The sequence below is a fragment of the Anomaloglossus baeobatrachus genome, chromosome 3 (assembly GCF_048569485.1).
Source record: "Anomaloglossus baeobatrachus isolate aAnoBae1 chromosome 3, aAnoBae1.hap1, whole genome shotgun sequence".
NCBI lineage: Eukaryota > Metazoa > Chordata > Amphibia > Anura > Aromobatidae > Anomaloglossus > Anomaloglossus baeobatrachus.
In genome coordinates, this window is record NC_134355.1 from 608,058,260 (window position 1) to 608,082,179 (window position 23,920).

The 23,920-nt window shown below is 48.1% G+C and overlaps 1 protein-coding gene across 1 annotated transcript in view; it reads right to left on the bottom strand.

Moving 5' to 3' along the window:
* Positions 1-269: 269 nt before the first annotated feature.
* ADI1 (acireductone dioxygenase 1) overlaps positions 270-23,920 on the bottom strand; it is a 49,535-nt gene continuing 25,884 nt past the window's right edge. Inside the window, exons 3-5 of the mRNA XM_075341078.1 lie at positions 21,530-21,709; positions 19,534-19,661; positions 270-818 (exon numbers count right to left, since the gene is read on the bottom strand). Of these exons, the coding sequence (XP_075197193.1) occupies positions 19,542-19,661; positions 21,530-21,709 (300 nt within the window). The 3' untranslated portion in view covers positions 270-818; positions 19,534-19,541. The remainder of the gene's footprint in view (positions 819-19,533; positions 19,662-21,529; positions 21,710-23,920) is intronic.

Sequence of the window (23,920 nt, forward strand, 5' to 3'; positions counted from 1 at the left end):
AATCACTAGTAATTTATGGAGGTTTATACAATGGTTTAAAAAAAGCAGACCGTATTTGGAGGCAAAATGGGACCAGATTCATCAGGTGACAAAGGAAACTTCAATAAAAGGGCACTGGGGCAATAATGGGCAAAACGGAAAGCGCTATCCAGCTAAATATGAAACCTGATGATGGGAGAAGGAGACATTTTGGTTAAAAAAAATAATTTTTCAAACCTGAATATTTAGCTTAGATCCTCATTATACAACAATGCACAGACAAATAGAAGGACAGGGTCTCTAAAACTAACCCTTTATTATAATCATGTTTTTTAGCATTTCACAGCAGGAGCATTAGTAGCCCGGTCTGATACTTCTGCAGTGTCAGGGAATTGATATTGATTTTAACAAAGACGTACAGGAAAGTGAGGATTTATCACAAAGTAATTACCGTAGGCCCCGCCGGTAGATTGATCTCTGCATCCTATGGCACAGGCAGCCGCATTTCCTGATCTCTCTCTCGGTCTTGTATGGTAGTGTGTCTACAACAGCAGCTGGCTAGCAATGAACAGAACATAATTACCGGTCTCTCCTACTTCTACAGAATTATATTTGCGATTGGTGAGGACCCTGTATAAATAATACACAAATCATTGCCCGCTGGATTGACAAGCCGCTACTTTGATTTCTGGGTTATGTCTAACACTTCTCCGAACATCTGGCCAATCAACAGGATGTTTTATGCATGATCCCAACTTGAAAAACATGGAATTATCCAACAGGCTCACAGGGTCCCAGGTCTTCCACGAGATCCAATTCAATTAGACACACCGTAGGTCCTGGAAAAGAGGATGCAGAGGATCAGTGGCTGGAAACAATCCCTTGGGTTTTCTGTGGTATTGCAGTAGCCCCACTCTTTTAGGCCCCCTTCACACGCACGTGAAAAAACGAACCGTATTAAAACGGGTGGTTTGCTCCCCGTGTGCCGTGTTTGTGGCACATTCGTGTTCTCCGTGTGTCATACGTAATAACACACGGAGAACGGAAAGCCCTGCCTTACCAGTTTCTTCCGGAGCTGTCCGTGGTGCTGAAAGACAGTGTCCGTCACAGGCCACGCCCCGCTGACGCTGCTTCCGGCCCCCAGTGAAGAAGATGCGTTGTTCAAAATCACTGGGTGTCGGATGCAGGTGATATCCGCGGCAGAGACTGGTGGGGGTGAGTATGTGTTTTTTTATTTTAACAATACCACATCCGTGTGGTACGTGTGCGGCCCGCGTGACACCTGTGCTGCCGGAGAAAAACGGGCATGCCTCCGTATGGAGCACACGGGCTCACGTCTGCTCCACATGGAGGCACGGGCTAATGGCTGAACACGTTCGTGCACATAAACCCATTGATTTTAATGGGTTTACGTGTGCTCGTGTCTCCGGTACATGCGGGAACGGACCTAGCACGTACCGGAGACACGTGCATGTGAAGGGGGCCTTAGATGGTAAATCTGGCCCGGATATCACATGTCTACAATTGACTGCAGCCTTGTGTGCAAGAACGGCAGCCATCACACACTAATCCTAATCATTACAGTAGAAAAAGCGTATGATACCTGCTGCTCACAGGCGTGAGATCCCAGATCCCTGATGTGAAGTTGAGCGGAGATGGATAAACCCCTTAATGATCACCAATATGGCTTTTAACGACGGTCATTAAGGGAATTTAATTGTCAGTGCCGTAAAAAGGCAGCACAGGTTCAATGACAACGCTTTGCTGTGCCACCTGATCACCTCCTGCGTGCGCCACCAGATTAGTGGAGCACTTGTAAAAAATGAAGTGCTCAAACAACATCGTTCGCTGGCCTCAGGTTATACCTGTGTGCCAAATTTCTTTCATTTTCATCTTTTGTTAGGCCCCCTTCACATGTCCGTGAAAATCTCGCACATTTTTCACGGACGTGTCAAAAGTGCATATTGTTCTCAGTGTGCCGTTTTTATGGCACAACGTGTGTTCTCCGTGATAACACACGGAGAAGGGGAACTTTCTCCTCGCCTATCTCTGGCGTTGCTGTCCGTGGTGCTGATCTTCGGTCTCCGATCCTGCCGACTCCCCGCTGCTGCTGCTGCTTCTGCCTGCAGTGGAGTGAATATTCAATGATCATAATGAGCGGGGGTCGGAAGCAAGTGACAGCAGCAGCAGAGACAGCAGGGCTGGAGAAGGGGAGTATAGATTTTTTTTTTTTCCCCAAACACGTGCGTTTTCTCCGGTGCGTGTCACACATCACATCCGTGCGGTCCGTGTGACACCCGTGATGCCGGAGAAAAACGGACATGTCTACGTGTGGAGCACACGTGTGCTCCACACGTACACACGGTCCATAGCAAAACATGCACATGTGTGCAGACCCATTGATTTTAATGGGTCTACGTGTGCCCGTGTCTCCGGCACGTGAGGAAACGGACGTGTGAAGGAGGCCTTACACGGTGTTAGGCAAGCATTCTGATAAATTGGCCCATAGAGTGCTCGTTGCAATGAAGGCCTGCACCTTGTTTTTCTCCAGCCGTTCCGGAGACTACAGTTCAAAAGTTTGGGGTCACGCAGACAATTTTGTCTTTTCCATGAAAAGAAGGGAATTTTGTTACTTACCGTAAATTCCTTTTCTTCTAGCTCCAATTGGGAGACCCAGACGATTGGGTGTATAGCTACTGCCTCCGGAGGCCACACAAAGCATTACACTAAAAAGTGTAAGGCCCCTCCCCTTCTGGCTATACACCCCCCGTGGGATCACGGGCTGCTCAGTTTTAGTGCTAAAGCAAGAAGGAGGAAAGCCAATAACTGGTTTAAACAAATTCAATCCGAAGTAACATCGGAGAACTGAAACCGTTCAACATGAACAACATGTGTACCCGAAAAAACCAAAAATCCCGAAGGAAACAGGGCGGGTGCTGGGTCTCCCAATTGGAGCTAGAAGAAAAGGAATTTACGGTAAGTAACAAAATTCCCTTCTTCTTCGGCGCTCCATTGGGAGACCCAGACGATTGGGACGTCCAAAAGCAGTCCCTGGGTGGGTAAATTAATACCTCAAGTTAGAGCTGCAAAACAGCCCTCCCCTACGAGGAGGCAACCGCCGCCTGCAGGACTCTTCTACCTAGGCTGGCGTCCGCCGAAGCGTAGGTATGCACCTGATAATGTTTGGTGAAAGTGTGCAGACTCGACCAGGTAGCTGCCTGGCACACCTGTTGAGCCGTAGCGTGGTGTCGTAATGCCCAGGACGCACCCACGGCTCTGGTAGAATGGGCCTTCAGCCCTGATGGAACCGGAAGCCCAGCAGAACGGTAGGCTTCAAGAATTGGTTCCTTGATCCATCGAGCCAGGGTGGATTTGGAAGCCTGCGATCCTTTGCGCTTACCAGCGACAAGGACAAAGAGTGCATCCGAGCGGCGCAGGGGCGCCGTGCGGGAAATGTAGATTCTGAGTGCTCTCACCAGATCCAACAAATGCAAATCCTTTTCATACCGATGAACTGGATGAGGACAAAAGGAAGGTAAGGAGATATCCTGATTGAGATGAAAAGAGGATACCACCTTAGGGAGAAACTCCTGAATCGGGCGCAGCACTACCTTGTCCTGGTGAAAAACCAGGAAGGGAGCTTTGGATGACAGCGCTGCCAGCTCGGATACCCTCCGAAGAGACGTGACCGCTACCAGAAAGGCCACTTTCTGTGAGAGTCGAGAAAGTGAAACATCCCTCAGAGGCTCGAAGGGCGGCTTCTGGAGAGCAACTAGTACCCTGTTCAGATCCCATGGATCTAACGGCCGTTTGTACGGAGGGACGATGTGACAAACCCCCTGCAGGAACGTGCGTACCTGAGGAAGTCGTGCTAGACGCTTTTGAAAAAATACCGATAGCGCTGAGACTTGCCCTTTAAGGGAGCCGAGCGATAAGCCTTTTTCCAAACCAGATTGCAGGAAGGAAAGAAAAGTAGGCAATGCAAATGGCCAGGGGGACACTCCCTGTGCCGAGCACCAGGATAAGAAAATCTTCCACGTTCTGTGGTAGATCTTAGCAGACGTGGGCTTCCTAGCCTGTCTCATGGTGGCCACGACCCCTTGAGATAATCCTGAAGATGCTAGTATCCAGGACTCAATGGCCACACAGTCAGGTTCAGGGCCGTAGAATTCAGATGGAAAAACGGCCCTTGTGACAGTAAGTCTGGCCGGTCTGGTAGCGCCCACGGTTGGCCGACCGTGAGATGCCACAGATCCGGATACCACGACCTCCTCGGCCAGTCTGGGGCGACGAGTAAGACGCGGCGGCAATCGGACCTGATCTTGCGTAGCACTCTGGGCAAGAGTGCCAGAGGGGGAAACACATAGGGCAGCTGGAACTGCGACCAATCTTGCACTAAGGCGTCTGCCGCCAGAGCTCTGTGATCGCGAGACCGTGCCATGAAAGTTGGGACCTTGTTGTGCCGGGACACCATTAGGTCGACGTCCGGCCTTCCCCAGCGGCGACAGATTTCCTGAAACACGTCCGGGTGAAGGGACCATTCCCCTGCATCCATACCCTGGCGACTGAGGAAGTCTGCTTCCCAGTTTTCTACGCCGGGGATGTGAACTGCGGATATGGTGGAGGCCGTGGCTTCCACCCACATCAGAATCCGCCGGACTTCCTGGAAGGCTTGCCGACTGCGTGTCCCGCCTTGGTGGTTGATGTATGCCACCGCTGTGGAGTTGTCCGACTGAATACGGATCTGCTTTCCTTCCAGCCACTGCTGGAAGGCTTGTAGGGCAAGATACACTGCCCTGATTTCCAGAACATTGATCTGAAGGGTGGACTCCTGCTGAGTCCACGTACCCTGAGCCCTGTGGTGGAGAAAAACTGCTCCCCACCCTGACAGACTCGCGTCTGTCGTGACCACCGCCCAGGATGGGGGTAGGAAGGACCTTCCTTGTGATAATGAGGTGGGAAGAAGCCACCATTGAAGAGAGTCCTTGGCCGTCTGGGAAAGGGAGACTTTCCTGTCTAAGGACGTCGACTTCCCGTCCCATTGGCGGAGAATGTCCCATTGAAGTGGGCGCAGATGAAACTGCGCAAACGGGACTGCCTCCATTGCTGCCACCATCTTCCCCAGGAAGTGCATGAGGCGTCTTAAGGGGTGCGACTGGCCTTGAAGGAGAGAGTGCACCCCTGTCTGTAGTGAACGCTGCTTGTCCATCGGAAGCTTCACTATCGCTGAGAGAGTATGAAACTCCATGCCAAGATATGTTAGTGATTGGGTCGGTGACAGATTTGACTTTGAAAAGTTGATGATCCACCCGAAAGTCTGGAGAGTCTCCAGCGCAACGTTCAGGCTGTGTTGGCATGCCTCTTGAGAGGGTGCCTTGACAAGTAGATCGTCCAAGTAAGGGATCACCGAGTGTCCCTGAGAGTGCAAGACTGCTACCACTGCTGCCATGACCTTGGTGAAAACCCGTGGGGCTGTCGCCAGACCAAATGGCAGGGCTACGAACTGAAGGTGTTCGTCTCCCATAACGAAGCGTAGAAAACGCTGGTGCTCTGGAGCAATCGGCACGTGGAGATAAGCATCTTTGATGTCTATTGATGCTAGGAAATCTCCTTGAGACATCGAGGCAATGACGGAGCGGAGAGATTCCATCCGGAACCGCCTGGTTTTCACGTGCTTGTTGAGCAGTTTTAGGTCCAGAACAGGACGGAAAGAGCCGTCCTTTTTTGGCACCACAAACAGATTGGAGTAAAAACCTTGACCTCGTTCCTGAAGAGGAACAGGGATCACCACTCCTTCTGCCCTTAGAGAGCACACCCCCTGCAGAAGAGCATCGGCTCGGTCGGGATGTGGGGAAGTTCTGAAGAACCGAGGCGGAGGACGAGAACTGAACTCTATCCGGTACCCGTGAGACAAAATGTCTGTTACCCACCGGTCTTTGACCAGTGGCAGCCAAATGTCGCAAAAGCGGGAGAGCCTGCCACCGACCGAGGATGCGGAGAGAGGAGGCCGAAAGTCATGAGGCAGCCGGCTTGGAAGCGGTTCCTCCGGCTGCTTTCTTTGGGCGTGAGTGAGCCCGCCAGGAATCTGAGCTCCTCTGCTCCTTCTGAGTCCTTTTGGACGAGGAGAATTGGGCCCTGCCCGAGCCTCGAAAGGACCGAAACCTCGACTGTCCCCTCCACTGTTGAGGTTTGCTTGATCTGGGCTGGGGTAAGGAAGAGTCCTTACCCTTGGACTGTTTAATGATTTCAGCCAATTGCTCACCAAACAGTCTGTCTTGAGATAATGGCAAACTGGTTAAGCATTTTTTGGAAGCAGAATCTGCTTTCCATTCCTTTAACCATAAGGCTCTGCGTAAAACCACAGAGTTGGCGGACGCCATTGACGTACGGCTGGTAGAGTCCAAGACCGCATTGATAGCGTAAGTCGCAAACGCAGACATTTGCGAGGTCAAGGACGCCACTTGCGGCACTGATGGACGTATGACAGAGTCCACCTGCGCCAGACCAGCTGAAATAGCTTGGAGTGCCCACACGGCTGCGAATGCTGGAGCAAACGACGCGCCGATAGCTTCATAGACAGATTTCAACCAAAGGTCCATCTGTCTGTCATTGGCATCTTTAAGTGAAGCCCCATCTTCCACTGCAACTATGGATCTAGCCGCAAGCCGGGAGATTGGGGGGTCCACCTTTGGACACTGGGTCCAGCGTTTGACCACGTCAGGGGGAAAGGGATAACGTGTATCCTTAAGACGTTTGGAGAAACGCTTATCTGGATAAGCATGGTGTTTCTGGACTGCTTCTCTGAAGTCAGAGTGGTCCAGAAAAGTACTCAATTTACGCTTGGGATACCTGAAATGGAATTTCTCCTGCTGTGCTGCTGCCTCCTCCGCTGGAGGAGAAATATCCAGCAGTCTATTGATGGCCGCTATAAGATCATTCACCATGGCGTCACCATCAGGGGTATCCAGGTTGAGAGCGGTCTCAGGATTAGACTCCTGATCACCTAGCTCTGTCTCATCATACAGAGAATCCTCTCGCTGAGACCCTGACCAGCGTGATGACGCCGAGGGTCTCTCCCAGCGAGCTCGCTTAGGCTGCCTGGGACTGTCGTCCGAGTCAGAGCCTTCAGCCTGTGATGCCTGGGACCCCCTTGGAGCACGGATTAGTTCCAACTGAGGGGGACCGGGGAACATTGAATCAACAGTGCCCATGGTCTGAGTGACCGGCCTGGACTGCAAAGTTTCTAGAATTTTTGTCATAGTCACAGACATCTTATCAGCAAAAACTGCAAACTCTGTCCCCGTCACCGGGGCAGGGTTCACAGGCGTCTCTGCCTGGGCCACTACTAGCATAGACTCCGGCTGACGAAGTGGCACAGGGACCGAACATTGCACACAATGGGGGTCAGTGGAACCTGCCGGTAGATCAGCCCCACATGCGGTACAGGCAGCATATAAAGCCTGTGCCTTGGCACCCTTGCTTTTTGCGGATGACATGCTGTTGTCTCCTCAGAGCAATATAGGGGTATAAGCCAAGAAGCGACCGTACAGTGCAATATATAGGTACAGACAGAAGTACACAAAACAACACTGTGGCACTAGTGGGGTCAGCACCTAGGTGCTGCTTACCGCCCGCTTAACAGCGGGTGTGTGGTCGCCAGAATCCCCTGTCTGGGTCTCCCAGGGCTATGTCCGTTCTCCAGCTCAGACTGCGTGCAGGAATGGCTGCCGGCGTCCTGTGAAGAGGGGCGGGCCGTGGGCGTGCTGCAGACAAAGAGCGGGAAACTGGCGTCCCACTGTGCCCAGTGAGAGGGCTGGAGTATGTAAATAAGACTCCAGCCCTCAGCGCTGACTATTGTACAGCGTCTCTCCCCTTCCCTGACTGACAGGGCTGGGGGCGGGAACGAAACGTAACTAGGCCGCAGAAGCCGGGGACTAGATTTATAAGCGCTGCCGTCGTAAAAGCACGGTCGGCGCGAAGTCCCCGGCGCACCACAAGTCTCAGCCGCGCCGCAGTCTCCGGGGGCGGCCGGCGCGGTAGTTCCCCACACATAAACTCACTCAGCTAAGCTGCAGTGAGTATAACCCAAGCGCGCAGCGCTACTGTCCCCGGCGCACTAGAACACCCAGCAACGCTGGAGTGTGTCTGTGCCTGTCTGTACGGGGACACAGAGTACCTGAATGTTGCAGGGCCTTGTCCCTGACGGTACCCAGCTCCGTATCCAGCAGGATCTCCGGGTCTGTGGATGGAGCCCGGCCTCAGAGCCTGGAGGCCGGTAAGATCCCCCTTCACCAGAGCCCTCAGGGGGATGGGGAAGGAAAACAGCATGTGGGCTCCAGCCTCCGTACCCGCAATGGGTACCTCAACCTTAACAAACACCGCCAACAAGAGTGGGGTGAGAAGGGAGCATGCTGGGGGCCCTTTAGCATGGGCCCTCTTTTCTTCCATCCGATATAGTCAGCAGCTACTGCTGACTAAACAGTGGAGCTATGCGTGGATGTCTGACCTCCTTCGCACAAAGCTTGAAAACTGAGCAGCCCGTGATCCCACGGGGGGTGTATAGCCAGAAGGGGAGGGGCCTTACACTTTTTAGTGTAATGCTTTGTGTGGCCTCCGGAGGCAGTAGCTATACACCCAATCGTCTGGGTCTCCCAATGGAGCGCCGAAGAAATCATACTTTTATTTATCAAATCAGTTGCATAATAAGTAGAAAATATAGTCCAGAGATTGACTAGGTTAGAAATAATTTAATTTTTACTTTAAATAATAATTATCTCCTTTAGACTTTGCTTTCGTCACAGAATTTTGCAACAATTCCAGCTTTGCAGACCTTTGGCTTTCTAGCTGTTAATTTGCGGAGGTAATCTGGAGATATTTCACCCCATGCTTCCAGAAGCCCCTCCCACAAGTTGGATTGGCTTGATGGGCACTTTTTGCGTACCATACGGTCAAGCTGCTCCCACAACAGCTCTAAAGGGTTGAGATCTGGTGACTGGGCTGGCCACTCCATTACAGACAGAATACCAGCTGCCTGTTTCTTTTCTAAATAGTTCATGCATAATTTGGAGGTGTGCTTTGGGTCATTGTCCTTTTGTAGGATGAAATTGACTCCAATCAAGCGCTGTCCACAGGGTATGGCATGGCATTGCAAAATGGAGTGATAGCCTTCCTTATTCAAAATCCGTTTTACATTGTACAAATCTCCAACTTTACCAGCACCAAAGCAACCCCAGACCATCACATTACCTCCACCATGCTTGACAGATGGAGTCAGGCGCTCTTCCAGCATCTTTTCAATAGTTCTGCGCCTCACAAATGTTCGTCTGTGTGATCCAAACACCTCAAACTTCGATTCGTCTGCCCATAACATTTTTTTTTCCAATCTTGCTCTGTCCAATGTCTGTGTTCTTTTGCTCATATTAATCTTTTCCTTTTATTAGCCAGTCTCAGATATGGCTTTTTCTTTGCCCACTCTGCCCTAAAGGCCAGCATTCAGGAGTTGCCTCTTCACTGTTGACGTTGACACTTGCGTTCTGCGGGTACTATTTAAAGAAGCTGCCAGTTGAGGACCTGTGAGGGGTCTATTTCTCAAACTAGAGACTCTAATGTACTTGTCTAGTTGCTCAGTTGTGCAGCGGAGCCTCCCACTTCTTTCTACTCTTGTGGGAGCCTGTTTGTGCTCTCCTCTGGAGGGAGTAATACACACCAGTGTAGGAAATCTTCAGTTTCTTGGCAATTTCTCGCATGGAATATCCTTCATTTCTAAGAACAAGAATAGACTGTCGAGTTTCACATGAAAGTTCTCTTTTTCTGTCCATCTTGAGAGTTTAATGCAGGGGTGGGGAACCTCCGGCCCGCGGGCAGTTTGCGGCCCGCGATGACTTTTTCTGCGGCCCCCGGGCACATTCCAGGCAATCACAGTGCTTTAGCAGCACTCGCGCTTTTGCTGGCCGCCAGCCCTTTAAAATCCCCGTGCGTGGGGGCGTGGCCAGCAGGCAGCATGAGCGGTCGCATCTGAGAGCAGCTCCGCAGTCCAAAGCTAATATACGTTATTAATCCTGCCGAAATTGGTGCCTAAATACACCTCTGGATTACCTGTGGTGCGGTGAGCATTTGGGTCGGTACCATGAGCAGGGGTCGCAGCGCAGCAGCGGCTGAGAAGCTGAAGAAGTTTGCCCGGGACTCCCAGCAAGATGGCGCCGGCAAGCAGGCAGAGCGGGAATCCAGCGAGGCGGAGGAGGAGGAGAGCATGGAGGCCGGATCCAAGGAATCGCAGGAGCTAACCTTACAGCAGGTTACGTCGCAGTTACTTGCAGCGATCCAGGATTCAAAGGTGTCGTTGACGGGTAAAATTGAGGAGGTTAAGATTGATGTGGGTCTCCTCCGGCTGGACTTGCAAAATCTGAGAGAGCGGGTAAAGGAGACCAAGCAACGGATCTCCACGCTGGAAGACGACGCAAGAGCGACGCCGGGCAGACTGGCCTCTCTGGAAAGCGCGGCAAACAACTGGGCGCAGAGGGCAGATGACCTAGAAAATCGCCTGCGTCGCAATAATCTGAGAATTCTGGGGATGCCGGAGAGAGCAGAAGGGAGTGACCCATGTAAGTTCATGGAAAAGTGGCTCTCCGAAACTTTCCCTGATGCGACGCTGTCAGCGGCATTCGCTATCGAAAGAGCTCACCGGGTACCGGCCAGACCTCCTCCTCCGGGAGCGCAGCCTAGACCTCTCCTGGCCCGACTGTTGAGCAGCAGGGATAGAGATGCGATCCTTGGTGCGGCGCGGCGCAGAGGCCCGATCCTACATAACAACGCCACCATACTGATCTTCCCTGATTTCTCTGCGTCGCTCCAGAAAACGAGGGCCTCCTTCATCCAGGTGAAGAAACGTCTCAGAGAGCATCAAATTGCTTACTCCATGATCTTCCCAGCCCGGCTTAGAGTGGTTCATCAGGAGCGATCCCTATTCTTCACCTCTCCTGCGGAAGCGGATGACTGGCTCAACACATTGAAGAGGAAACGCTGATGCGCCACGGTCTTGGGCGCGGCCTGATGGGTCGCGGTTGTAATAGCGTCGCGGCTCTGATTCATCTATTTCATTCTTTTTGGAGCAAGGTCGGTGATGCGACTCCAATCCTTGGGACGCTGTGTTTGAAATCACTGATGAGATTGCTTCAGGATCATCCTATACAGGTACTCGGCGTCCCTCAACTCTGAAGGCGCGAAAGATTCATGTTTGTTTCACCCCTCCTGGTGTGTGAGTGGAGCGGGACCGCAATTGCGTTAGTGTCCTGACCCTAATCTGATCCTGTTCCGGTCCCTGCCGGCTGAGGTGCTAGAGATCCCATCTGGAGGCGCTGGTGCGTCTGCGGCCTTCCTGGAGGCATGGGAGTTTCCGGATGCGTCCAATATTGGTCTCCCATTGAACCGGTCTCCGGGTCTGGCCCTCGTTGTAGGCGGGAGGCCTGGGGCCGCGCCTGCGTATGGGACGGCTGCTGCGTTCTCCGGGATCTTTGTTTGGCCCAGCCTACGATCTGGATTACTCGTCGGTGATGGGACCGGACCCTGGTGACACCAGTTGGGACATGGGTCGGACCGCTGTTGCGACGCTCTGAACTCCTTCATGCGATCTTGTGTTATCCTATACCTTTTTGGATCCAAATTGGAACTCTACTTTGGGCTCGCAGTATTGGGCGACGCACTTCAGTTCATAATGTTATATTTTGCTCTATTAGTGCTATATTAAGACCTGAGGTTACCATATGTCATAATATTATATAGTCTAAGATTCCCTGCCACTCCTTTTTGTATCTTTTTTACACTCCCACCTCTTCTCCCCCTCTATCCCCCTATTAACATATTCCTCATCCCTCTTCCCCTCGCCCCTTACTTCTTCATTGTTCCTTTCTCCTCTCCCTTCAACCCCTCACTTTTTCTACCTCTCTTATCTTTGTGCTCTTCCCTTGTCCCCGCTTTATCTTCTATTCTAATCTCTCCCCTTTTCGTTCTCTATTCTGCCTTGTTTCTCTTTCCCCTCTTTGCCGTCTCTTCCCCCCCCCCTTTCCTTTCCTTTTTTTTTTTTCTTCTTGCCTTTCTTCTCTCTCTCCTCTCTTTCTCTCCCTTCTTATATCTCCTTTCTATCCCTTCTTTGCCTCTCTCTCCCTATCCTCTTCTTCTCTCTCCCTCCCTCAGTTCCTTCCTGTCTATTCTTGACCCTCTCACCTTTGCACGATTAAAGGCTATGCTGCAGGGTAATTCATTTATTGGACTGTAGGAGAAGCTCAAGTCCTTGTTTGAGGACACCCCCGTACCAAGTACACCATCTAGCCACGTTGGTTTACCCTAGTCGTTGCTGGGGAAAATCTTTTCTGGTCGCACTACTGGACCAGTTCTTGTCGATTGTGCGTGCGCAATCGACATTTTGTATTTAAGGGTACGTTTACCCAAGTTCTACTGTAGGTTAAGTTTTTGATAATCTTTTAGCAATTCAGCAAGTGGCATCTCTCAATGGCTTTAAGTGTGATGACATGGAATGTTAGGGGACTGGGCACATCCAGGAAAAGGGCGGCAGTATTTGCTCACATCAAAAGATCCAAAGCTCAGATTGTATGCCTACAAGAGACCCATTTGTTGTTGGAAACCACTAGAGTGCTTCAAAAGCCTTGGGTTCAATGGTCAGCTCACTCTGTTCACTCATCATATTCTAGGGGAGTATCGGTGCTGGTCCACAGAGCTCTGCGGTGGGACCCGGGTAAAATTTTAAAAGACACTGATGGGAGGTATGTGTTTATCCAGGCTCACATCGATGGGGTCATGATAGTGGTCTTGGCCATATACATTCCCCCGGCAACGGGAATCTCGATTCTATATGAGGCGGCTAAGTTCGCATCACAATTCCCACAAGCCTTAGTGCTCTGCATGGGGGACTTCAATTTGATTAATAACACGGGACTGGATAGATTCAGCACTCGACAGGTCCCGATCTCCCCCACGATACAAACTAGACTGAGTATATTCTTACAGGAGGTGGGATGGTACGATATGTGGCGGTTCTTTAACCCAGCACTAAGAGAATATACATGTTACACTCCGGGGAAAAACTCGTTATCTCGAATTGATTATATTTGTGGAAATGAAAGAGTCTGTGCCCATATACAATCGGTATGTCATTTGCCCAGATCAGTATCAGACCATTCTCCGGTGGTTGTAGGCATTAAATGGGAAGGATGTAAATCTCATAAATTGTCAAGGAAAATTAACCCTTGGTGGCTATCACTCTTTGGAGCTAATGACAGGATTCCTGATCAGCTTGAGGCATACACGGAAATGAACTCCGTGGAAGAGAATCACTCGGCTTATTGGGATGCGCTTAAGGCGTATCTGAGGGGATGCTGTCACTCCTCTATTTCCTATCTTAAGAAACAGGCGGCCAGAGAGGAGGAGGAATTGGCCACCCAAAATAGAGTGCTTGAACATAGATTCACCTCAGACCCATCTGAGGAAAATAGATTTAATTGGCTTCAGGCTGGGAGGAAATATCTCTTGTATTTGCAAGACAAGGCTAAAAGACATGTATTCTTCACGAGCCAGAGGTATTTTGAGCAAGGGAACCAGTCCAGTAGCTTACTGGCGTTCCTGGTGCGTCAATCCACTAGCTCACCTGCGGTCCTCCGGATAAGAGACTCTCGTGGAGGAACAGTTACTTCCGTTAATGGTATATTGGAGGTATTTTTGGACTTCTATAGGAACTTGTATGAGTCCAGGCTGACCGTGTCAAGGGAGGAGATTGCTGAGTACCTTCGAGATCTGGAGTTTCCCAGATTGACTTTGACTCAGAGATTGGCCCTGGATGAGCCCATCAAAATGGAAGAAATGGTCGAGGCAATGAAGACCCTCAGTAGGGGTAAGGCGTCTGGGCCAGACGGACTCCCGATTGAGATCTTTGACAAATATCAGGGGGAGCTGGCCCCAGCCCTCCTGGAAACGGTTGAAGCCTCGTTCAGCAGGGGATGGTTGCCTGGTTCCTTCTATGAGGCAACCATTGTCCTGCTATTGAAACCAGATAAAGATCCATTGGATTGTGGTTCGTACAGACCGATCTCTTTGTTGAACTCCGATTACAAAATTCTCACCAAAATTCTAGCAAATAGACTCAAAAAGGTGATCTCCACTATAGTACATGAGGATCAGTCAGGTTTCATCCCGGGTAGGAGTACCTCGGATAATCTGAGGAGGGCGCAGGTGATCTTACAGATGGGCACCAAGTTAGAGGAGGATTGGGCTTTGGTCTCTCTGGATGCAGCCAAAGCCTTCGACTCCATAGAATGGCCATACCTGCTGGAGGTGCTGCGGGCATTTGGTTTCGGCAACGAATTTATCAGATGGATTGAGATCATATATAAAGCCCCATCTGCTAATATTCAGGTGGGCGGTGGTGTGTCGGAAACTTTTTCTTTGGGGAGGGGAACCAGACAGGGATGTCCCCTATCCCCTCTCCTGTTCGCTCTTGCCATGGAACCGCTTGCGTTGCGCATCCGGGCGGACCCAGTCTATCGGGGGGTGAGACATAGTAAGGGAGATGAACGTTTATCTTTGTACGCAGACGATTTGTTACTGTTTGCATCTGATCCGGATTCCTCCATTCCCAGAGCTGTGCACTTGATTGATCGATTTGGGGAGTTCTCAGGTTTGTCAATAAATTGGTCAAAATCGTACCTCCTCTTTCTGTCTCGGAACAGAGAGGACCTGGTGTACGACCACATATGCAGGGTTCCGGTGGTGGATCATTTTAAATATCTCGGAATTATACTGGCGGGAAGCCCTGCGGAGATGATAGCGAGAAATATAGCCCCCCTACTAGCGTACTTCGGGGAGAAATTTAATAGATGGAGCCAACTCCCACTGTCAGTGGCGGGAAGGATTAACCTCCTCAAAATGATAGTGCAACCAAAGTGTCTCTATATTACCCAGCATGTATTCGTGCAGATTCCTCGTTCTTTCTTCCGGTCCCTGGAATCTCTAATGATTACCTTTGTCTGGGGCTCGTCCAGGTCAAGGGTCCAACTGGCCAAATTACAAAGACCCAAGGATATGGGGGGTATGGCACTTCCTGATCTTTATATTTACTATCTGGCCGGACAAGTGAAATATTTGGGTCCATGGACCCTTCCTCGAGTTGGGGGTTCTCCGGAGGGACTCCTGGCAGAGTTCACAGGTGTGGAGCTCCTGTGGCCGTTACTGACGGATCACAGGAGGTCCCCTGAGGGTCGTGTCCTCCCGATACACAAATTGGGGGCCAGGATCTGGAAAGAAGCTAAAGCCATATTTGGATTTTGTGATGTACCAACTGAGACGCCCTTGTGGGATAACTTGGACCTTCCACATTTTTGTGGGTTGCCGGGGTTTGGTGAATGGAGGAATCGCGGAATAATCTCCCTGGGATCACTGGTCCGGGATGGTGAACTCCGCCCCTTTGCGCAACTGCGGACAGAATTTGACTTGCCGGAATCTCATGGGTTTCAGTATCTCCAGATTAGGCACGCCTTTCGAGCTCAGTTCTCTCGTCGTGGGGTTAGATTCTCTTCCTTCCCAGTTATTGGAATTATTAGATCACAGGGCCCTGGTGGTCTTATCTCTAAACTATACTCCTCTCTCATTCGGGCCAAGGCCATGAATAATCCTCTTTCTGTCCGTGAGAGGTGGAGTGCCAGGATCCCTGAAATTGATGATGTAGTGTGGGATGACATTGTCGAATCCCACACATTGGTCTCTCCTGCTGTTAACAATAGACTGATCCAATTATATATAATACACCAAAGTTATATTACTCCCCAGAGACTGAACAAAATGAAAAAGCTGAATAATTCGGTGGGGATGGGCTGTCCGAGATGCGGGAGAGACGGTGCTGATTTCTGGCACATGATATGGGATTGCCGGGTTATCCTCTCCTATTGGAGCGAGATCATAATGACTCTTTCCGCCATATTTCAAAAAGCGGTTGCTATGTGCCCAGTCCTATGTCTATTTGGGGTGGTAGATGCACGCTCCTGGTCCCAAGATGAGAGTCTATTAATAAAGAAGGTTCTTTTTCTGGCCCGGAAAGGCATTATACTAAATTGGATGAGCACTCATTCCCCAACTAGAGCCTCTTGGATTGCATTGGTAAACGCAATAATCCCGTCAGAGCAATTTGTTTACAAGTCAAGAGGCTCCCCAATTAAATTTGACAAAATCTGGGGTAGATGGATGAGGTCGCCCTTGACTGGCGGATCTCCTGGTTCTCTTGCTGATAACCTACAATCGGTATTATTGCAATAGCCAGTAGTGCCCTGAGATGCAGAAAGGAGACACATGTGATCCGTGATGCAAAATATGAGGGATACCGCGAGTTCCCCGAAGCTTGGGTTGCTCTCTCCTGGACGATATGGGTTCTCTTGCCTTGAGTTGGATGTGTCTCGCGAACTAATACCTTTGCTAGGTTTGATGCTATTTGGATATGCTGAAAATAATGGACGTAGATTTGATTGTTGTTACTTTATTATTCTGATATACAACCAGTTTACTTGTACACTGTCTCACTGAACAATTTGCTGATTTATTCTTATTTGTAATGCTTTACTTAACTTTCAATAAAACGAGTTTAAAAAAAAAAAATCCCCGTGCGTTCTGGGTAGATGCTAGAATGTATGGGCTTTTTCCAGATCCTAATTGCAGCCCGTACTAAAATGTACGGGCTCTTTTCGGGACCTGACCACAGCCCATACATTTCTAGACTGAACCCGGGCCAGTGCTCGCGTGCTCAGGGCTTACCTTGTGGGAGTGGTAAGCAGCGCACTGTGCTCCAGTTACAGAAGAAGAGGCGCAGCAGATGCTTCCCTGCTGTAGCTGCCTCTCAGACCTGTGCTGTGTGACTCCTCCTCCACCACCCAGTACTGTGAGTACGCAATCCATCGCTGCCTCCCTCCCCTGTCCAGTACTGTATACCCCCTAACCCCCTAGTACTGTGTGTAGCCCCAAGTGCTGTGTACCCCCTCAGTGCTTTGTACCCCCTAGTACGGTGTTTAGCCCCAAGTACTGTGTACCCCCTAGTACTGTGTGTGGCCCCAGGTGCTGTGTACCCCCTAGTACTGTTTGTAGCCTCAAGTGCTGTGTATCCCCTCAGTGCTGTGTAACCCCCTCAGTGCTGTGTAATCTATGCAGCCTCCTAGTGCTGTCAGTGCTGCCACAGTGCTCTCTGCTGCCTCCTAGTGCTGTCACCTAATGCTCTCCGTGCTGCCTCCTAGTGCTGTCAATGCTGTTAGTACTGCCACCTAGTACTCTCTGTGCTGCCACATAGAGCTGTCCGTGCTGCCATCTTCTGCTGTCCTTGCTGCCACCTTGTGCTGTCAGTGCTGCCACATAGTGCTCTCCCTGCTGCCTTCTAGTGCTCTCACCTAATGCTCTCCGTGCTGCCTCCTAGTGCTGTCAATGCTGTTAGTACTGCCACCTAGTACTCTCTGTGCTGCCACCTAGTGCGGTCCGTTGTGCCGCCTAGTGCGGTCCGTTGTGCCGCCTAGTGCGGTCCGTTGTGCCGCCTAGTGCGGTCCGTTGTGCCGCCTAGTGCGGTCCGTTGTGCCGCCTAGTGCCGTCCAAGCTCAGCATCTCCTGTGATGTATATGCCCCTCCTGTCATATATACGCCCCCTGTCTCTGTGATGTATATGCTCCTCCTGTCATGTATATGCCCCCAGCCTCTCCTGTGACGTATATGCCCCCAGCCTCTCCTGTGACGTATATGCCCCCAGCCTCTCCTGTGACGTATATGCCCCCAGCCTCTCCTGTGACGTATATGCCCCCAGCCTCTCCTGTGACGTATATGCCCCCAGCCTCTCCTGTGACGTATATGCCCCCAGCCTCTCCTGTGACGTATATGCCCCCAGCCTCTCCTGTGACGTATATGCCCCCAGCCTCTCCTGTGACGTATATGCCCCCAGCCTCTCCTGTGACGTATATGCCCCCAGCCTCTCCTGTGACGTATATGCCCCCAGCCTCTCCTGTGACGTATATGCCCCCAGCCTCTCCTGTGACGTATATGCTCCCAGCCTCTTCTGGGATGTATATGCCCCAGTGTCTCCTGTGATGTGCATGCCCCCAGCCTCTCCAGACGAAGACAAACCTGGAAAAGTAGTTATGAGAAACAACATGATCAATATTACCAAACATCACAGCCACAACAAAGAGAAGCCGCTCCAGCCACCATAGTAGGGGTGAGTTAATTGTTTGACCAAATATAGCCGGGTAGTTTTCAAGTTGATAATTTGGTGCGGCCCCCAAAGGTTGGTAGAAAATTCCAAATGGTCCCTGGCAGCAAAAAGGTTCCATACCCCTGGTTTAATGTAACCAACAAATGTAATGCTCCAGATTCTCAACTAGCTCAAAGGAAGGTCAGTTTTATAGCTTCTCTAATCAGCAAAACTTTTTCAGCTGTGCTAACATACTTGCACAAGGGTTTCTAAACATCCATTAGCCTAACACAGTTAGCAAACAATGTACCATTAGAACACTGTAGTGGTTGTGGAAATATCTAAGTGACCCTAAACTTTTGAACTGTAGTGTATATATATATAATATATATATATATATATATATATAATATATATATATATATATATAAATATATATATATATATATATAAATATATATATATATATATAATCGGTATATACAGACCATGGACAAAGGAGGCGCTGTTTCTGGAAAAAAGAAGACCAGGTTTTCATTCTAAAAAACGTTACAGCATAAAGTGAATTGATGATAGCAAGATTTTTCCTGAATAAAATAACAAAAAAAAACCCCAGTGAATGGTTCTCTAGTTAGCCTGAATGAAAATGTGAGACAAACTAACCATATACATGGAAACTGCGGGGGGTTTTTACTACTTTTTAATTTATTTTTATTTTTTTTATACTACTTCACCCTTTGAGCCCAGATATGATCATTATACCTTGGAAGGGCATATCAAATACTAAATACATTTTTTTAGATGTCCTTTTAGAGTCTATATGGACAAAATATAACATTAAAATCATTGGATGTTCAGCAAGTTGTTAAAATGGCATATCCTCTGTAAAGGGAATCTGTCACCAGGTTTTTGCTACCTCATCTGAAAGCAGCATAATGTATTGACAGAGACCCTGATTCCAGCAATGTGTCACTTACTGAGCTGCTTGCTGTCATTTTGATAAAATCCATGTTTTCTCTGCTGCAGATGAAGCAGTTGTACAGAGCTCATGAATATGTTGGACTACCTGCAGCACACCAAGTAGTCTTCTAATGATAATCTCCTGTGGATTAAACACTAAGCAGCCCAGTGACATCCCTGGAATCAGGGTCTCTGCCCCTACATTATGCTGTTCTCAGATTAGGTGGCAAAAACTTGGTGACAGATTGCCTTTAAAGTAACACAAAGAAATATTACACAGCCTTTACAGCAGGGCATTGTAAAGGGTGCACTTTTTTGTTTCACCCCATTTTACAGAATGTACATATTTTTGGACTAAAAATTATACATTTTCATACCAAGACTTTTACACCATCTGAGTTAAAAATGTAAGATATTTTGTGCGAGCCTCAAAGTCATCCGCAGGCCGGTTATACGGGGTCCACACTGGTTCTCCAACAAACAACCTCATGGCTTTCACGTAGTTCTAGAAAGAAGCAAAGAGAAATGTTAGTAGAGTAGTAATGACCCGACATGTGGGAAAATCGTCCCATGGCCTTTGTGTTACAATAGGGACTCTGCTCACATCATACAGTGCTGGCCAAAAGTATTGGCACCCCTGCACTTCTGTCAGATAATACTCAGTTTCTTGTTAAATGATTGCAATCACAAATTCTTTGGTATTATCTTCATTTAATTTGTCTTCAATGAAAAAAAAATAAAACAAAAAATTGTCATGAAGCCAAATTGGATATAATTCCACACCATTATTATTATTAAGGAATAACACCAAACATAAAAAGGGGGTGGACAAAAGTATTGGCACTATTAGAGAAGCATCACATGATTTTTCAAATTTGTGTAATTAACAGCCCTGTAACTTACCTGTGGCACCTAACAGGTGTTGGCAATAACTATATCACACTTGCAGCCAGTTGACATGGATTAAAGTTGACTCAACCTCTGTCCTGTGTCCTTGTGTGTACCACATTGAGCATGGAGAAAAGAAAGAAGACCAAAGAACTGTCTGAGGACTTGAGAATCCAAATTGTGAGGAAGCATGAGCAGTCTCAAGGCTACAAGTCCATCTCCAAAGACCTGAAAGTTCCTGTGTCTACGGTGCGCAGTGTCATCAAGAAGTTTAAAGCCCATGGCACTGTGGCTAACCTCCCTAGATGTGGAAGGAAAAGAAAAATTGATGACAGATTTCAACGCAAGATTGTGCGGATGGTGGATAAAGAACCTCAACTAACATCCAAACAAGTTCAAGCTGCCCTGCAGTCCGAGGGTACAACAGTGTCAACCCGTACTATCCGTCAACGTCTGAATGAAAAGGGACTGTATGGTAGGATACCCAGGAAGATCCCACTTCTTACCCCGAGACATAAAAAAAAGCCAGGCTGGAGTTTGCCAAAACTTACCTGAGAAAGCCTAAAACGTTTTGGAAGAATGTTCTCTGGTCAGATGAGACAAAAGTAGAGCTTTTTGGGAAAAGCCATCAACATAGAGTTTACAGGGAAAAAAAAACAAAAAAAAAAAACCATTCAAAGAAAAGAACACAGTCCCTACAGTCAAACATGGTGGCGGTTCCCTGATGTTTTGGGGTTGCTTTGCTGCCTCTGGCACTGGACTGCTTGACCGTGTGCATGGCATTATGAAGTCTGAAGACTACCAACAAATTTTGCAGCATAATGTAGGGCCCAGTGTGAGGTCATGGGTCTTCCAGCAGGACAATAACCCAAAACACACTTCAAAAAGCACTAGAAAATGGTTTGAGAGAAAGTACTGGAGACTACTAAAGTGGCCAGCAATGAGTCCAGACCTGAATCCCATAGAACTACTGTGGAGAGATCTCACAATGGCAGTTTGGAGAAGGCACCCTTCAAATCTCAGGGACCTGGAGCAGTTTGCCAAAGAAGGATGGTCTAAAATTCCAGCAGAGCATTGTAAGAAACTCATTGATGGTTACTGGAAGCGGTTGTTCACAGTTATTTTGGTTAAAGGTTGTGCAACCAAGTATTAGGCTAAGGGTGCCAATACTTTTGTCTGGACCATTTTTGGAGTTTTGTGTGAAATGATCAATGATTTGATTTTTGTTTCATTCTCTTTTGTGTTTTTTCATTGCAAGCAAAATAAATGAAGATAATAATACCAAAGAATGTGTGATTACTCAGTTTCTTCTTGAAAATGATTGCATTCTCTGACAGAATTGCAGGGGTGCCAATACTTTTGGCCAGCACTGTACATCCTTACCATCACTCCTATTGTTCCTGTACTTTACTATGTGCAGTTCTCTATGATATTTCATATGCCTCTAGGTATTATTGATCCAAATGATAGGTCAGTACTACGCACATTTTCATCCAGGGTAAAGCGGTGGTAGATGCCAGCTGGAAGGGTTATCATATCTCCTTTCTCCATGGAGATCCTAATCCATCGCTCTTGCTTGTCCCGCACATCAAAGTAGCCGCTTCCCTCCAGGATGTAACGGATCTCGTCATCCAGATGCAAGTGTTCTTCATAAAACATCTTCAGCTGGAAAACAACGTAAGAAAGCTTAACATAAAAAAGAGAACAGGGAAGGTTTGGTTTTCCAGTTTCAGTCAGTGGATTATGGATCCTCCAATAAAGTGAGTGATGAGGACCTGCAGATATACCTTTCACATCGGGTTTGAAGGGCCCATCAGGTCTGCAAAATGCAGACGTAGGGAGCAAGTGGTCATTCAGATTGAGGACGGGGCAGGAGCTGTCTCCTTTAGTATACACAATGTTGTGGTATTTTCCACACAGAGCTAAAGAGCACCCCTGTGTACTAGTACATTGAATACAGCTGATCCGTGTGTGGTCCATTGTGCACATGATCCGAACCAAGAAAACTCTCGTCGGAGTGAGCCCTAACGCTGGACAACTCACAAGTTCTTAAATTATACAGATAGCCCACTGAATTAAAGGGGAACCATGTAATACTTCATTATTCCTGTAGAGGTGCTAAACGAAAATGGAATGGTTGCTGCTAGGTTCCCACACAGATTACAGCTCTTTGATGGTAGTTCATGCAGATAGACACTATGGACACCAGGGTTGGTTACTCTGTAAACCAAGACTACAATTCCACACTTATACAAATTATTACAACTCCACAAAGAAATAAATAAAAGCATAACACCAATATAGGGCACCTGTCAGCAGCATTTTAGGGTGGCCACTATAGGACGGGATGTGTAGGTAGGTCACGGTTCTAGAATTAACGGTAAACCTACAGTAATTTGCAAAACTTTTAGACTGGTGTGAAAAACATGCTGCATTGTAAAAATGCTCTAAAGAATAGAAGTTTTACCATGTTAAATGCAAACTGAATAAAACAAAGGAGAAATCAAATCTATATTTGCCATGAACAATTTTTCTCTTCATAAAAGGCATCATTTCTTATAGCCCCACTTGCACAAAGTAAGGGATTTTTGTCAGGTGTATGAGTAACCAATTATACCAAACAGGTAATAATGATAATGTTCATATGGCGGCACGGTGGCTCAGTGGTTAGTACTGCAGTCTTGCAGCGCTGGGGTCCTAGGTTCAAATCCCACCAAGGACAATATCTGCAAGGAGTTTGTATGTTACATAGTTATTTAGGTTGAAAAAAGACCTAGGTCCATCTAGTTCAACCTTCCTCCACCAGTTCTACATTTAGTCACTAAGTCATTTATAACCCACAATGTTGTGTGTACTGAGGAAATCATCCAGCCCTTTTTTAAAAGCTGTTATAGTATCTGCCATTACTACCTTTTGTGGTAGTGTATTCCACAGTCTGACCGCTCTAACTGTAAAGAACCCTTTCCTATTTAAGTGTCGGAATCGCTTTTCTTCCACTCGCAGTGAGTGCCCCCTAGTCCTTAGTATTGTTTTCGGAAGAAATAAGTCATGTGCCAGTCCTTTATATTGACCACACATGTATTTATACATATAAATGAGATCTCCTCTGAGACGTCTTTTTTCTAAGCTAAACATATCTAACTTTTTCAACCTGCCATCATATGGGAGGCCTTCCATTCCTTGTAGTAGTCTAGTTGCCCGCCTTTGAACTGACTCTAACTTCTGAATGTCCTTTTTAAAATGTGGAGCCCAAAACTGGATCCCGTATTCCAGATGTGGCCTTACAAGTGATTTATAGAGGGGTAACAATACGTTGGGATCACGGGATCTAATCTCTCTTTTTATACACCCTAAAATCTTGTTTGCTTTTGCAGCTGCTGCTTGACATTGAGTGCTGCTGCTCAGCTTATTTGTAATGAGAATACCCAAGTCCTTCTCCTGTTCTGTAGTCCAGAGTTTACTTCCATTTAATGTATACGCAGCTATAGGATTACTCCGTCCTAGGTGCATTACTTTACATTTATTAACATTAAATCTCATTTGCCAAGTATCTGCCCATTCTGACATCTTATCCAGATCTTTTTGTAATATTGTACTATCCAGGTCAGTTTTTAATATCCTACATAGTTTGGTGTCATCGGCAAAGACTGACACTGTACTATCAATCCCATCCACAAGGTCATTAATAAAGAGAGTAAAAAGAATCGGTCCAAGCACAGATCCCTGCGGCACCCCACTGCTGACTATAGCCCATTTAGAGAATGTACCATTTATGACTACTCTTTGTTTCCTATCTTTTAGCCAATTCCTTACCCAGTTGCATATTGTGTCCCCTAGTCCCTGCTTCTGGAGCTTTAGTATAAGGCTATTATGTGG